Genomic DNA, 12,920 nt, shown 5'->3' with positions numbered 1-12,920 from the left:
AGCTCCGGCCCGGGGCTCTGTACCCCGGGCTCCTGCAGGTGAGCGGGAGACCCGGACGGCTCGCCTCGGGGGGAGGCACCGGGGTCGGGGAGCGAGCCGAGCCCTCATGTCCCTGAGACCAGGGTGACCTGCGTCGGGTGGCTTCATCCCTGGAGCTGGCAGAGAGAACCCTGGACACGAGGACAGGGACCTTGGCCCCGCAGAATGCTGGGAAGGGCGTGCGGGAGGAAGGGCAGGGGTCTCCTGGACCTGGCGCTGCGCGGGGCCTGGGAGGGCGGTGGGGGCAGGGAGCGTGGTTTGGAAGAGCGGAGCCCAGGACTTTGAACCTGTTCGCTCCGGTTTATCTCCCTACGCAGAATTCGTCTTTCCTGCGCCGATAGACGAGCACCCCCAATCCATTAGAATGGGAGTCCCCAGATTTTATTCAATCTAAGAATTGGGAAGGTTTCCCCCTGGCGCCGGGGGGCGGGGGGTCAAAATTGAATGAACCTAGAAAAGCTCTCCAAATTCCCTGCCCACCGGACAGTTCCGACCCCAGAGGGCAGGGTAGAACCGCCCCTATGGGTGTCCGAGGCTGTAACTCTTTACTGGAAAGCCTAGGCTTTCTCCCGCGAGCGGCTGGTGGTTTTGAACTGCAGACCTTGCTGTTTGCAACGCGAGGGGTAACCACAACGCCACCGGGATTTCTTTCCTTGCTGGCAAGAGGAGGTGACGGTGCAGGGCTTGCCCAGGGGGAGAGGAGGGCAGAGATGCGGAGAGCCCACAAGTGAGGTATCCGAGGAGGGGGCCAAGATACCTGGGGACCAGAGGAAAGGAGGGCGGGGAGAACAGGAGGAGAAGTCTGAAAAGCTGGAAAGGTCCGGGATGGGGTCACGGGCGGCAAAAACCCAGAGTCCCAGGCTTCAGGTATCTGCTAACGGGCCATGTGGGGAAGGGGCTGCGCTGGGCGGGAACCATATTCCAGCAGCAAAGCAGGGAAGGGGGAGGCCAAGCAGAAATCGAGGGCTTTCTCTACGTTTGTGGGAGGGAGGCGATTGGTAAAAGGTCCCCATTCAAAAATAAATAAAAATCCGCGGGCTCCGGGGACCTGGAACCGGATTCTATACGGGAGAAATGGTGGATTCCCAGCTGGATCCTCTACGGAATGTGGGCAGAGCTGGGCTTACAAGGGGTGTGGCTGGATGCTGTGGGGCGGGGCGGGGGGTGTTTGGGAAGCAAAACATTTGTTGATCGGTTAGCTGTTTTCGTTGTCTTTTGTCGCGGTGAGTTGTCCCGGGATTCTAGTTTGGGGTTCTACCAGGATTAAGGGACTAGGCGCTGGAGGGTGTTGGAGGAGGAAGATTGGGGGGCGGGGGAGGAGAGGCATCTGGGCTTGGGAGTGTCTAACCAAACTCACTGCCAGGGAGTCCATGGAGACTCCCAGCAACGCCATCAGGTGGAGTGGATCTGCCCCTGTCGGTTTCCGAGGCTATAAATCATTTTTTTGTTCCCCCACATCTAACTTGTATTATTTCATGGACAAACACGCAGAAAGTAGGCTGTGGTATAGAAATCTTCCAAGAGTCTTTTTGTTTTGTTTTGTTTTGTTTTGTTTTGTTTTTTCCAAGAGTCTTAAGAAGCCACAGATATTTCCAGGAACTGGCTTCCTGGGTGCCGCTGATCTGTGATCTCTAGTTAATCCTCAGCTCCTGCTCCCAGGAAGGCAGCAAATCCTCATTTGAGTCCCCGTCATGTGGCACCAAGACAGGAAACATTGCTTGCAAATCCATCCCTGTCTCTCCAAGCTTCACCTTGGGGCCCCATGGATCCCTTAGCCTTGGTGTGGCCAGCTTTCCCAATAGTGTCCCATCTGTCTTCCACGGTTTGAAAGCCTGAAGTTCCATTTTATGTTGACCATGGCCAGGGGCCAGGTCCGTAGAAGAGATACTGAAAGTAACCTGACCCCCCTCTCTCGGGACATTTAAAATTTAAGCCTTCAGCTGGAGCCCAGCCGGAAACGGTGAGGTAGTAAAATCTTGACGGGAGTACAAAGCCTCATCTTCCTCCTGAAGATTCGAACATCTGGCCTTAGGGTTAGCAGCCCAATGCGTAGCCCACTACCCCATCAGGGCTCAGGAGGGGTGGGTCTCTTTCTGCATGGGGCAGAGGGGGACACTTGTCATCAGAGCTGAAACCAGGCCTGGTGACCAGACCCTACAGCCCCGCCCCACCTCCCTCCTCAGCTGAGTAAGAAGTATGGCCCTGTGTTCACCGTGCACCTGGGGCCCTGGCGGCGCGTGGTGGTCCTGGTTGGGCACCAGACGGTGCGCGAGGCACTGGGAGACCAAGCCGAGGAGTTCAGCGGTCGAGGGACGTTGGCGACACTGGACCGGACCTTTGATGGCCATGGTGAGTTGGGAAGAAGGGTGCTGTGGGTTGGGGCTGGCTCCTGGACTCACGCCCCACCCACTGCTTCCTGGCACCTGAGCTTGGCGCACAAGGTGTAGCCCCTGTTGGCTTGTCTGTAAAACGGGCCATCAGCATAAAGATCGTGCTGTCCTGAGGATTGAATGAGGGCCTGGCCATGCACCAAGTTAAAATTCAAAACCGAGCCCACTGCCATTAAGTTGATTCTGCCTCGTAGGCGCCCTTGATGGCGTCTCCAGGGCTGTGAGTCTTCATGGGGGCAGACAGGCTCCTTCTCTGTCAGAGGGGCTGGCGCGGGTAGCAACCTAATACCTGTTCCATCCACATCGCCACCAGGGCCCAAGAAAGAGCTCGAAGACTATTGCAGTGTTTAAGCGTCGCTCCAGCTGAGGAGCGTGGCAGGAGGCAGGGGCAAGGGACCAGGAAATGCTAGACGTTGCGTCTATAAGAACCATGTCATGTGTGCAGAGGTTTATTGTAGACATTGATGGAGTGAAACTCAGGTTTGACACCCCATCGGGTGGATTTGACTCCCAGGAACGCAGAGTGACTTGTGGGTTTGAACCACGGACCTCGAGGTTATCAGTCCAATGCTAACCCACCAGGCCTCCTTTTGACACCCATACCCACCGCCATCGAGTCAATTTTGACCCATAGTGACCCGGTAGGGTAGAGAAGAACTGTCCTTTGGGTTTCTGAGGCTGTAACACAATTATGGGAGCAGGCAGCCTCATCTTTCTCCTGCAGAGCAGCTGGTGGGTTCAAACTACTGACCTTGCAGTCAGCAGCCCAATGTGTATACCACTGTACCACCAGGGCTCAATTTGGAAACCATAAACTTGTTTAAGGAGCCCTGGTGGCATAGTGGGTTATTTGTTGGGCTGCTACTGGCAAGGACAGCAGTTCGAAGCCACCAGCCACTGTGTCAGAGAAAGGTGAGGCTTTCTACTCCCATAAAGAGTTACAGTCTTGGAAACACACAGCGGCAGTTCTATCCTGTCCTATAAGGTCCCTGTGAGTCCAAATGAAATCGATGGTAGATAGTGAGTGAGTTTGGTGGCAGAGTGGGCTGCGTGTTGGGCGGTGAACCCGCAAGGTCAGCAGTTCAAAACCACAGGCCGTTCCGAAGGAGAAAGTGGAGGCTGACTGCTTCTGTCAAGAATTAGTCTCAGAAGCCCACGGGGACAGTTCCACCCTGTCCTAGTGGGTGACGATGAGTCTGGCTCTGGTTTGGAAACTTTTTAACCGTCATTTATGGCAAGGTAGTTATGGTGAGGGCTGCAAATAAGACCTCAGAACATTCCTTAGAACCGGAGAATCGGAATGAGCACTGACGGCGTCGGTGCAATGGTTAGAGTCCAACCCCCTAGAGCTTCCAGCTTGTACCCTTAACAAGGGGTCTCTTGGAAGAAGGGCTTACCTGGAGGAGGTCCCTTGTAGCTGGGGTGCAAGATCAGCCACAGGGAGTAGAAAGTTCTGGGCATTTGCTGAATGTGTTGTCTTGGCCCCCTGGGGACAGGGCCCAAGCTGGGTGGGGGAACTACAGGGAGGACATGAGGGCTGTGGAGGCCTGGAGGGAGGGGGCACCTGGCAGGAGGTGACCTGAAGGGCAAGAGATGTCCAGGGGGGCTTCCTGGCGGAGGGGGTGTCTAAGCTGAGACTCAAGGGCGTTCGGGGCAGAAGGAACACATGAGAGTGTGGACAGGAGAGGAAAAGCATGCATCCATTCATTATCATGTTCCTTATGCCTGCCCTGTCTAGCGGGTACTGGGCCAGCCCCCTTCTTCCCCCCCTTCCCCCCCAGGTGACTGGCTCCACGTGCTACCCTCTCATAATCTGAATAAGACTGGAGAGAAGTAGAAAAAGAGATCTGGACGTAGGGCACTTGGGGGGTGGGAGGCCTGAGGGGGAGAGAGTCAGGGAACCGGGAGGCTGGAGAAGTGAGTGATCCCCGCAGAAGGAACAGCACCAGGTGGGGGGCGTGGTGGCTTTGAGGAAGTGAGAGGAGCCGGATGAGTAATGAGGTTCAGATGGCAGAAGTTTCAGGCGTCCAGTCTTGCAGCCTGTGAGTCATGCCAGACGGAGGGTTGGTGGGGATTTTTATTTGTCGGGGAGCAAGGAAGAGGTGTGGTCAGAGGAGAAAGATCTTCTGGGAGTTTTGGGAGCCCAGAAAGAGGCTGGGTCTGGGCCAGTGAGGGGAGGAGGGGACTGTTAGCCAGCTACTGTCGGCAGGGTTGGGAGAAATGACCACGGTGAGGCCCAGGGCTCTGGTGGCCAGGGACAGGAAGGCAAGGCTGGGACAGAGGCAGGGAGGAGGAGCAGGCTCGGGAGGGCCTCTGAAGTCAGCTTGGGACACAGGAGGGGAAGGGCAGGGGACACCATCTCTCCATGGATGGGGGGCGGCTGTCTGGAGCAGCAGGTGTCTTAGAGGAAGAAGGAAAACAAATGCAGTGTCTTACCCCGCCCTCCCCACCCCACCCTCAGATCCCATTTCAACTTCATTTTGGCAAAATGCAGGGGGCCGGGGACACAGGGTCCTCATAAACGCAGAGAAGGGTGGATAGACAGGAAGCAGGAAGAGAGGATGGGCCATGTTTTGGGTGGTACTTGCTGTTGGGCCAATTCCAACTCATAGTGATCTGTGCAGAGGTCTGGGGGTGGGGGAAGGCCTAACCCTAGCTCCCACCCAGGGACTCGTGGAAGTAAACGGCAGTCAATTCCGATTTGAAATAGTCCTATAGGACAGGGTAGAATTGCCCCCATAGGATTTCCTAGGTTAAAATCTTTATAGGATAGGCAGCCTCATCATGTTCCCAAGGAGTGGCTGTTGGTTTTGAACCATCCACCTCTCAGTTAGAAGCTCCGATGTTCAACCCACTGTGCCACCAGGACTCCTGGAAGAAGGTCCTAAAATTCACGCCTCACCGCTGTGGAGTTGATTGCGGCTCATAGCAACCCCATAGGGCAGAGAAGAATTGCCCCTGTCAGCTTCCAAGACGGAAGTTCTAGGAGAGTGGAAAGCCTCCTCTTCCTCCCTCGGGGTTGCTGGGGGCTTTGAGCTGCTGACCTTGCAGCTAGCAGCCCGGCGTGTAGCCACTCCACCACCGGGGCTCCTGGGAAGAGCGAAAAAAACAGGATGGAAGGAAGGAGGAAATCTCCACTCAGTCGGCCCAGGGAGTCCCAAAGTTCCAAATTACCAACTTCTCAGGAGCACACTGAGAAGGAGACCTGGTGGCATCACGGTTGCACGCTGGGCCGCTAATCCTAAGCCTGGCAGTTCGAAATCACCAGCTGCCCCTCTGCAGGGCTTGGTATGCACCCCAGGACTCTGCATGGAGTCCCCTTGGGAGGAGGAGGGGTGGCTATGGGGCGATGGGGAGAAGGGCCAGTCCCTCCCTGAGTGAGTGTATCCATCACAGGCGTTTTCTTCTCCAACGGGGAGCGGTGGAAGCAGCTGCGGAAATTCACCATGCTGGCCCTGCGCGACATGGGCATAGGGAAGCAAGAAGGCGAGGTGCTGATCCGGGCCGAGGCCCAGTGTCTGGTGGAGGCCTTCCGGGAGATGGAAGGTCAGTTCAGGGTCCCCAGGCCCTGCCGGAAGGAAGGAGGGATGCCTCAGACTCCGGGGCTGGTCTGGGGGCTCTGTCCACCTCTCCCTCAGTCCACCTCTCCCTCTGCCCTGCGTCTCTGTCCTGCTGTGTCCGAGAGCCTTTGTGTCAGGCCGTCCTTTTCTGTTTCTCTGGTACTGTCAGAGGCACCCTGGTGGCACAGTGGTTCAATCACCCCTCTGCTAGTCACAGGGTCGCTGGTTCTAATCCACTGGCCACTGCCTGGGAGAAAGATGTGGCTGGCTGCTTCCAGGGAAGAGCTACTGGCTCGAAAGCCCTCCGGGGCAGCTCTGCTCTGCCCTGCAGGTGCTGGGACATTGGGTTCAAGTTTGTTCTGTTTTTCTTTTGTTTTTTTTTCAACTTTGTTAGTATTCACTTATTTCATTGGGGGCTCATATAGCTCTTATCACAATCCACACATCCATCCATGGTGTCATTTTCAAAACATTTTCTTTCTACTTTCAACCCTTGGTATCAGTTCCTGTTCATCCCCGCCCCGCCCCTTCCTCCCTCCTGAACCCTTGATAAATTTAAGATTTTGTTTCATGTCTTACACCAGCCACTGTCTCCCTTCACCCACTTTTCTGTTCGTCCCCCTGAGGGGCGGTGATGTCAGCAGAGTGATCAGTTCCCCCTTTCTCCTCCCACCTTCCACTTCCCCTCCTGGTATCGCTACTCTCATTATTGGGCCTGTGGAGTTTATCTGTCCTGGATTCCCTGTGTTGTGAGCTCTTATCTGTACTGGTGCTTTTTTTTTTTTTTAATCATTTTATTGGGTTGCTGGAGGTCCCAGGAAAGCATTCTGTGGGCACAGGGCAAAGTGGCCACGTTTTTCTGTGACCAATGAGGTGGCTGCATGCCCCAGCTCACCCAGGAGTGGGCACTGGTGCCCCCAGGGCCCTGCCCTGAGGGGTCTTACAGCCTGACATAACGAACCTTGCTCATTGAGTCCTGCTGCCACCTCAGTGACGCATGTCCGGCAGCTGGTGCCCAGCGTCCCCGCACATGCACGGCTCTTCCTGACGGAGACTGGGATAAATCAATAAAAATGTCCTGAAAAGTGAAAAAAAAAAAAAAAATCATTTTATTGGGGGCTCATCCAACTCTTATCACAATCCATACATACATCAATTGTATAAAGCACATTTGTACATTTGCTACCCTCATCATTCTCAAAATATTTGCACTCCACGTAAGTCCCTGGTATCAGCTCCTCGTTTTTACTCCTCCCTCCCCTCTCCCCACTTCCTCATGAACCCTTGATAATTTATAAATTATTATTTTGTCACATCTTACGCTGTCTGAGCTCTCCCTTCACCTACTTTTCTGTTGTCCGTCCCCCAGGGAGGAGGTTTTATATAGATCCTTATAATCAGTTCCCCCTTTCCAACCCACCTCCCCTCCACCCTCCCAGTATCGCCACTGTCACCACTGGTCCTGTAGGGCACATCCGCCCTGGATTCCCGGTGTTTCCAGTTCCTATCTGTACCAGTGTATGTCCTCTGGTCTAGCCAGACTTGTAAGGTAGAATTGGGAGCTTTTTTTTAAATAGCTAATTGTATATATTAGTTAACTTGGAACTTTTTTAAACCTGATTCTAAAATGTTCTAAGTTTAGCAGTTGGGCTATCCATACGACAGCATTTTACCGGAGCAGCTTTTATGGGTGGGTTAGATGCGAAAGCTCCCTCTCTGCTCCTATCTTTGTCTCTTTGGCCTTTGCTCTTGTTCCCTAAGAGGTAACTCGAAACTCTTGGACTATATTTTGTTCTTTGATAATAATTGAGGCACCTTTGTTATCGAAACATCTGAGAGCGATGCTAATGGTGGTGAGCCTGCAGGCCTGACCTCTTCACAAGACCTGTAGCCTCCGGATCAATCAATGGCATCTATGTAATGAAGCCAATAAAGACTTGGGACGTGGCAGCCCCAGGAGCTCCATGGTTGGCGAAAGACAGCCGTGCATTTGGGACGATAGCACCCTTGGTAGGTCTGGTAGTGCGGCAGGTTCAGCATTGGGCAGCCAACTGAAAGGTCAGCGGTTCAAGCCCACCAGCTGCTCTGCAGGAGTAAAATGATACTGTCTGTTCCTGTGAAGACTTATAGTCTCAGAGACCTACAGAGCCGTTCAACTGCCCTACGGGGTTAGCATAGGAGCCCTGGTGGCATAGTGGTTAGGCATTGGTCTGCGATCCACATGGTCGGCCGTTTGAAACCACCAGCCGCTCCGAGGGAGAAAGACTGGGCTTTCTACTCCCGTGAACAGTTAGAGTCTCCGAAGCCCACAGGGAGGTCTCCATGAGTCAGCAGTGGCTCGTGGCACCGAGAGAGAGGATTGCCATGAATCTGAATCGACTCAGTGCCAGGGGGGTTGGCCTGGTTTGGGTTTGGGGACCTAAAAGGTCCTCATTGGGGACCCTGTCAGACATGCCTCTTTGTTTTCTTTGTTGTTATAAGAACGCTGGAATCCTAAATACTAAAGCCCTTCCCTTAAGTTCTGTGAATGGTTCCAGCCAAACCGCGCGCACGCCCAGAGGAGTAGGGGAGCAGCACTCAGAAGTGAGGGCGCCCACAGGGGACTTCCAGCTCAAGTTGGAGGGGGAGAGAGAAGCCCCTGAACCCATGGCCAGGGAGCTCCCATCGGCTGATCGGAAGGAAAGGGTAGCTTGAAGGACCGTGTCCTTCTTCACTTGTGAGATCTGACCTCGCTCCAGGTCGCAGGGTCCCCAGACGAAACAAAACCCAAAGGTCACTTCCTTTCAAAGTCAATTCGGGCTGATAGTGACCCTATGCGAAGGTCCATCTTTGGTGGGAGTAGATGATCTCATCTCTCTCATACTAATCAATCATTTGGTTGATTCTGGAATGTTCCACAGAGCACGATCTTTGCCTCTCCCTTCTCATTCTCTCTCTCTCCCTCCCTCCCTCCCTCTCTGACTGTCTCATCTGTCTCTGGTCTTGCTCACCCCCCCACCCCACTCCATTTGAAGGGCTTCAAAAAGAATTAAAAGATACTAGAATTCCCTTGTGAACCTTTTGAAGGCCTCTCACATTCCCGTCAGGCCTCCCACCCCCGCCCCTTCCCAGTTAGCTGCTTGCTGCCAGTGTCCATCAGAGCCGCCCCTTGCCGCCCCTCCCCAGGACAGCCATTTGACCCATCTCTGCTGCTGGCCCAGGCCACCTCCAACGTCATCTGCTCCCTGGTCTTCGGCGTCCGCTTCCCCTACACGGACAAGGAATTCCAGGCCGTGGTCCGAGCTGCTAGTGGCATGCTGCTGGAGATAAGTTCCCCGTGGGGCCAGGTAAGTGGGTGGGACCCTGACCTGTGCCGCTCCCCCAGAAACGTTCCTGCCCCAGCTCTTGTAGGTATCCCCCAGAGCACCCGTGAGGGGCCAGGTCTCCACGAGAACCAGCTGCCCCCATATCTCCCCACAGTGCCACGAGATGTTCTCCTGGTTCCTGCAGCTGCTGCCGGGCTCCCAGGCCCAGCTCCTCAGCCACGTGGACACCCTGGCTGCCTTTACTGTCTGGCAGATCCAGCAGCATCGGGACAACCTGGACACCTCGGGGCCCGCTCGGGATGTCGTCGATGCCTTCCTGCTGAAGATGGCCCAGGTGGGGGTCCCCCCGCCCCCCTTGAATAGGGCAGGGGGCCTCACTAGCCTCCACGCCAGTGGGGTTTTACGGAGCGCCTCCGTCAGCTCTTTGATTCTTGGTCTGTCTGTCCAAATGTAAGCCTCCCTGTGTGTCTGTCTGTATGGCTGTGGATGTGTCTGTGTGTCTGACTGTATGCCTGCCTCCCTGTGTGCATGTCTGATTGTGTGTTTGCATGCGCATGTCTCTTGGTGCATGGATGTGTGTGTGTCTGTCTGACTGTAAGCCTCCCTCTGTGTCATCTGTCTGAGTCCTTGTGTATGTGTGTGTCTCTGTATCTACCTGTCCTCCATGTGTGGATGTGTGGGTGTGTGTGTGGGTGTGTGTGTGTTTAAATCTACCTGTGTATCAGTCTTTCAGTGTCTGCTTGCTGCCTTCCCCCACCCACCACCCTGTATATATTTGAATCTCTCCTTGCTTTCCCGCCAACCTTGGGGCCCCCATAGGACCACTCCATCCCTCTCTCTGTTCCTCCCCCACTTCCGCCCCCCCCACACACACACACACACATACACAGGACATCATGTGGATCACCACTGATTCACAATGAATGTCATGCAGTATCAAAATCCACTCTCACAATATAAGAAAATCTTGAATTCAGGGAACTCTTACAGGCAGCAAAAAGCAGAGTTGTACCAATTCTGGAATTATGGGAGATACTCAAATAAAGACAGCCGCCCTCCCTGTTGGTGGAGGGAAGGGGGGACTGGTTTTTCTGAACCCCCTGCTCCCTGTCTTTGTCTACTTGAAGCATTTCAATCAGAGAAAACTAGTTGCAGAAGCCCTCTGCCCAACCTCCCCAAACATTTCTCACGTCCCCGACAAAACTGGCTGCCCCAAAGCCAGTGTAGTCTGAGCCGCCCCTCTACCTGGTCTCTGCCAGCAGAAGCAGGACCCGAACACAGAGCTCACGGAGAAGAACTTCCTCATGACGGTCCTTTACCTGCTGTTTACCGGGACGGTGTCCATCAGCGCCACCATCAGCTATGGGCTCCTGCTCCTTCTAAAGCACCCTGAGGCCCAAGGTAGGAGTCGGTGCTCCCAGCCCAGGTCCAGGGAGCCGAAGTGGTGGGGGCGCGGGGCGGGGCAGCCCTGGCCAAAGCTGGGAGGTGAGGATGAGCGTGTGGGGTTCGGGGTGTCTGAGGAACAAGAAGGACAGGGAAGATTTCCGACCACAGGTGCTGGGTCACACAGGGCCTTGTGCCTGGCTGATGCCTGTGTGTCTTGCTCCCAGCTAGGGGGGACACCATGAGAGAACTTTGACCAGAGCGGTGAGGGGTGGGGGTGGGGGTGTTCCAACTGCATTTCTGAAGAGAAAAAACAGCCCTCCCCAGAGAGAGCAGGGCTGGGCCAGGCATTGGGAAGGAAAGATGGGAGAGGTGCTAGGATGACCGGGAGGGAGGTGTGCCCCAGGTGGACATGAGAATTCAGGAGGTGGTTCTTGTGGGGGACACTGAGACCAGTTGGGGGCCATTTGACTGGGAGGGGGCTTGAAGAACACCTGGAAGGAGACCACCCCACCTCCCACCCCCGCCCCGAGGCATCAGGTCAGGAATGGAGGTTTAAAAGGGGGCAGAGGTAGGACCCCATTGCCATGATGGTGAAGGAAGGGCATGTGCTGGGCAGCGGTGGCACCGGCCTTACAGGGTCAGTCGTGTGGGGCCCTTAGCAGGCTGGCCTGGAGGAGATGGGACTTGGGCCTCCGTGGCCTTGGTGCAGTGGGGGGGCCAGCTGTGCGTGCAGCTCTCTGGGCCTCATCTGGGAGATGAAAGTAGACAGTGGCTCCTACCTCGAGGGTTGGTGCAGGAAAGAAGAGGTGAGAGGTGCCAACACCAGAATGTTCTGTGGGACCTGGGCTCGCCTGCTGGCTGGGCTGGAGGGCACCTGCTCTCAGCCCGTCTGCCTGGCCGGGAGGCCTCCCCAGGGGAGAACCAGGGCTCTGGATGAATGGCTGCCGGCCTCAGGCCTCTTCCTCTTGGCTTTCAGAGCGCGTGCGCGCGGAGCTGGCACGGGAGCTGGGCACTGGGCGGGCACCCAGCCTGGGGGACCGGGCCCGCCTCCCCTACACGGACGCTGTGCTGCACGAGGTGCAGCGGCTGCTGGCGCTGGTGCCCATGGGCGTGCCCCGAACCCTCACGCAGACCACCCACTTCCGAGGGTATACCCTGCCCCAGGTGGGTACGTGGGGCAGCCCCAGGCCACGGCCAGGTTGTCCCTGCCTCCCTCCGTGCCTGGGTCGGAAAAAAACCCGTTTTCTGGCTTTTTGCTGAATCTTGGGGGCGGGGTGGGGGTGGGGGGGGTGTATGTCTGTCCTCTGCTCAAACTCCACTGTGACTGGCAAACTGCAAGGAGGTAGGGGGTTTCTTTTATCTATTTTATTTTTTTTAATTAAAAGATCATTTTGGGGGGCCTCTTACAGCTCTTATAACAAATCCGTACATCAATCGTATCGAGCATGATTGTACCTATGTTGCCATCATCATTTTCTAAACATTGACTTTCTATATGAACCCTTGGTATCAGCTCTTTTCTCCCTCCCTCCTCCACCCCCTTGATAAATTATAAGTTATTATTGTATTCCTATCTTACATCGACGGTGTCTCCCTTTCCCCGTGGTTTCTGTTGTCTGTCCCCCTGGGGGTGTGGTTATGTGTTGGTTCCCCGTTCCGCCCCTCCTCTCCCTACCCTCCTGGTATCACTACTCTCATTTCTGTTTCTGAGGGGTTATCTGACCTGGATTCCGTGTGTCATGAGCTCTTATGTGCATATTTATTTGATTTTTCATAGCGGGCTTGGTACGTGATTCACGCATGGCGCAATTCGGTCCTATTCGGAAGAGTTTGACCAGGGGAGGTGGCTTGCCCTCGATTATTTACTCTCTGTTTGGCATTTCTCTTGTCCTGTGAGGACAGGGAAGCGATTTGAGAATTGAGGGTACACCCAGGGCCAGTGGGATCCTCTCCTGTCCTGAACCCCGGACCCACTGTGTGTCACCGCGTATAAATGGCACTCGTCATCCACGCGAGGCAGGCAGTCTACCTATGAACACCATCCCTGCCCATGCATGGGAGGAGCAGTGCCGACCTGACCCCACCGGGGGGCACTGTCTCCCCAGAAACTGGAGGCCAGCCTTGCCTCTCCCTGTGGAATCAGAACTCTTGTGTAGGGCTCAGCTCTGCTGTTTTCTGTAGCGGTGGTTCGCAACCCTCCGCCACCCTTTCCTACAGTTCCTCATGCGGTAGTGACCCCC

At 55.3% G+C, this 12,920-nt stretch overlaps 1 protein-coding gene across 1 annotated transcript in view; it reads left to right on the top strand.

Moving 5' to 3' along the window:
• LOC101650058 (cytochrome P450 2S1) overlaps positions 1-12,920 on the top strand; it is a 17,006-nt gene that overhangs the window by 778 nt on the left and 3,308 nt on the right. The window contains exons 3-9 of the mRNA XM_013006584.2: positions 3-38; positions 2,223-2,388; positions 5,826-5,975; positions 9,155-9,315; positions 9,449-9,628; positions 10,554-10,695; positions 11,657-11,844. Of these exons, the coding sequence (XP_012862038.1) occupies positions 3-38; positions 2,223-2,388; positions 5,826-5,975; positions 9,155-9,315; positions 9,449-9,628; positions 10,554-10,695; positions 11,657-11,844 (1,023 nt within the window). The remainder of the gene's footprint in view (positions 1-2; positions 39-2,222; positions 2,389-5,825; positions 5,976-9,154; positions 9,316-9,448; positions 9,629-10,553; positions 10,696-11,656; positions 11,845-12,920) is intronic.

This window comes from Echinops telfairi, unplaced genomic scaffold (assembly GCF_000313985.2).
Source record: "Echinops telfairi isolate 266 unplaced genomic scaffold, ASM31398v2 ScPeMD7_655;HRSCAF=1070, whole genome shotgun sequence".
Lineage (NCBI taxonomy): Eukaryota > Metazoa > Chordata > Mammalia > Afrosoricida > Tenrecidae > Echinops > Echinops telfairi.
Note: the sequence above shows the minus strand (reverse complement) of the source record. Positions and strands in the feature narration are given on the sequence as shown.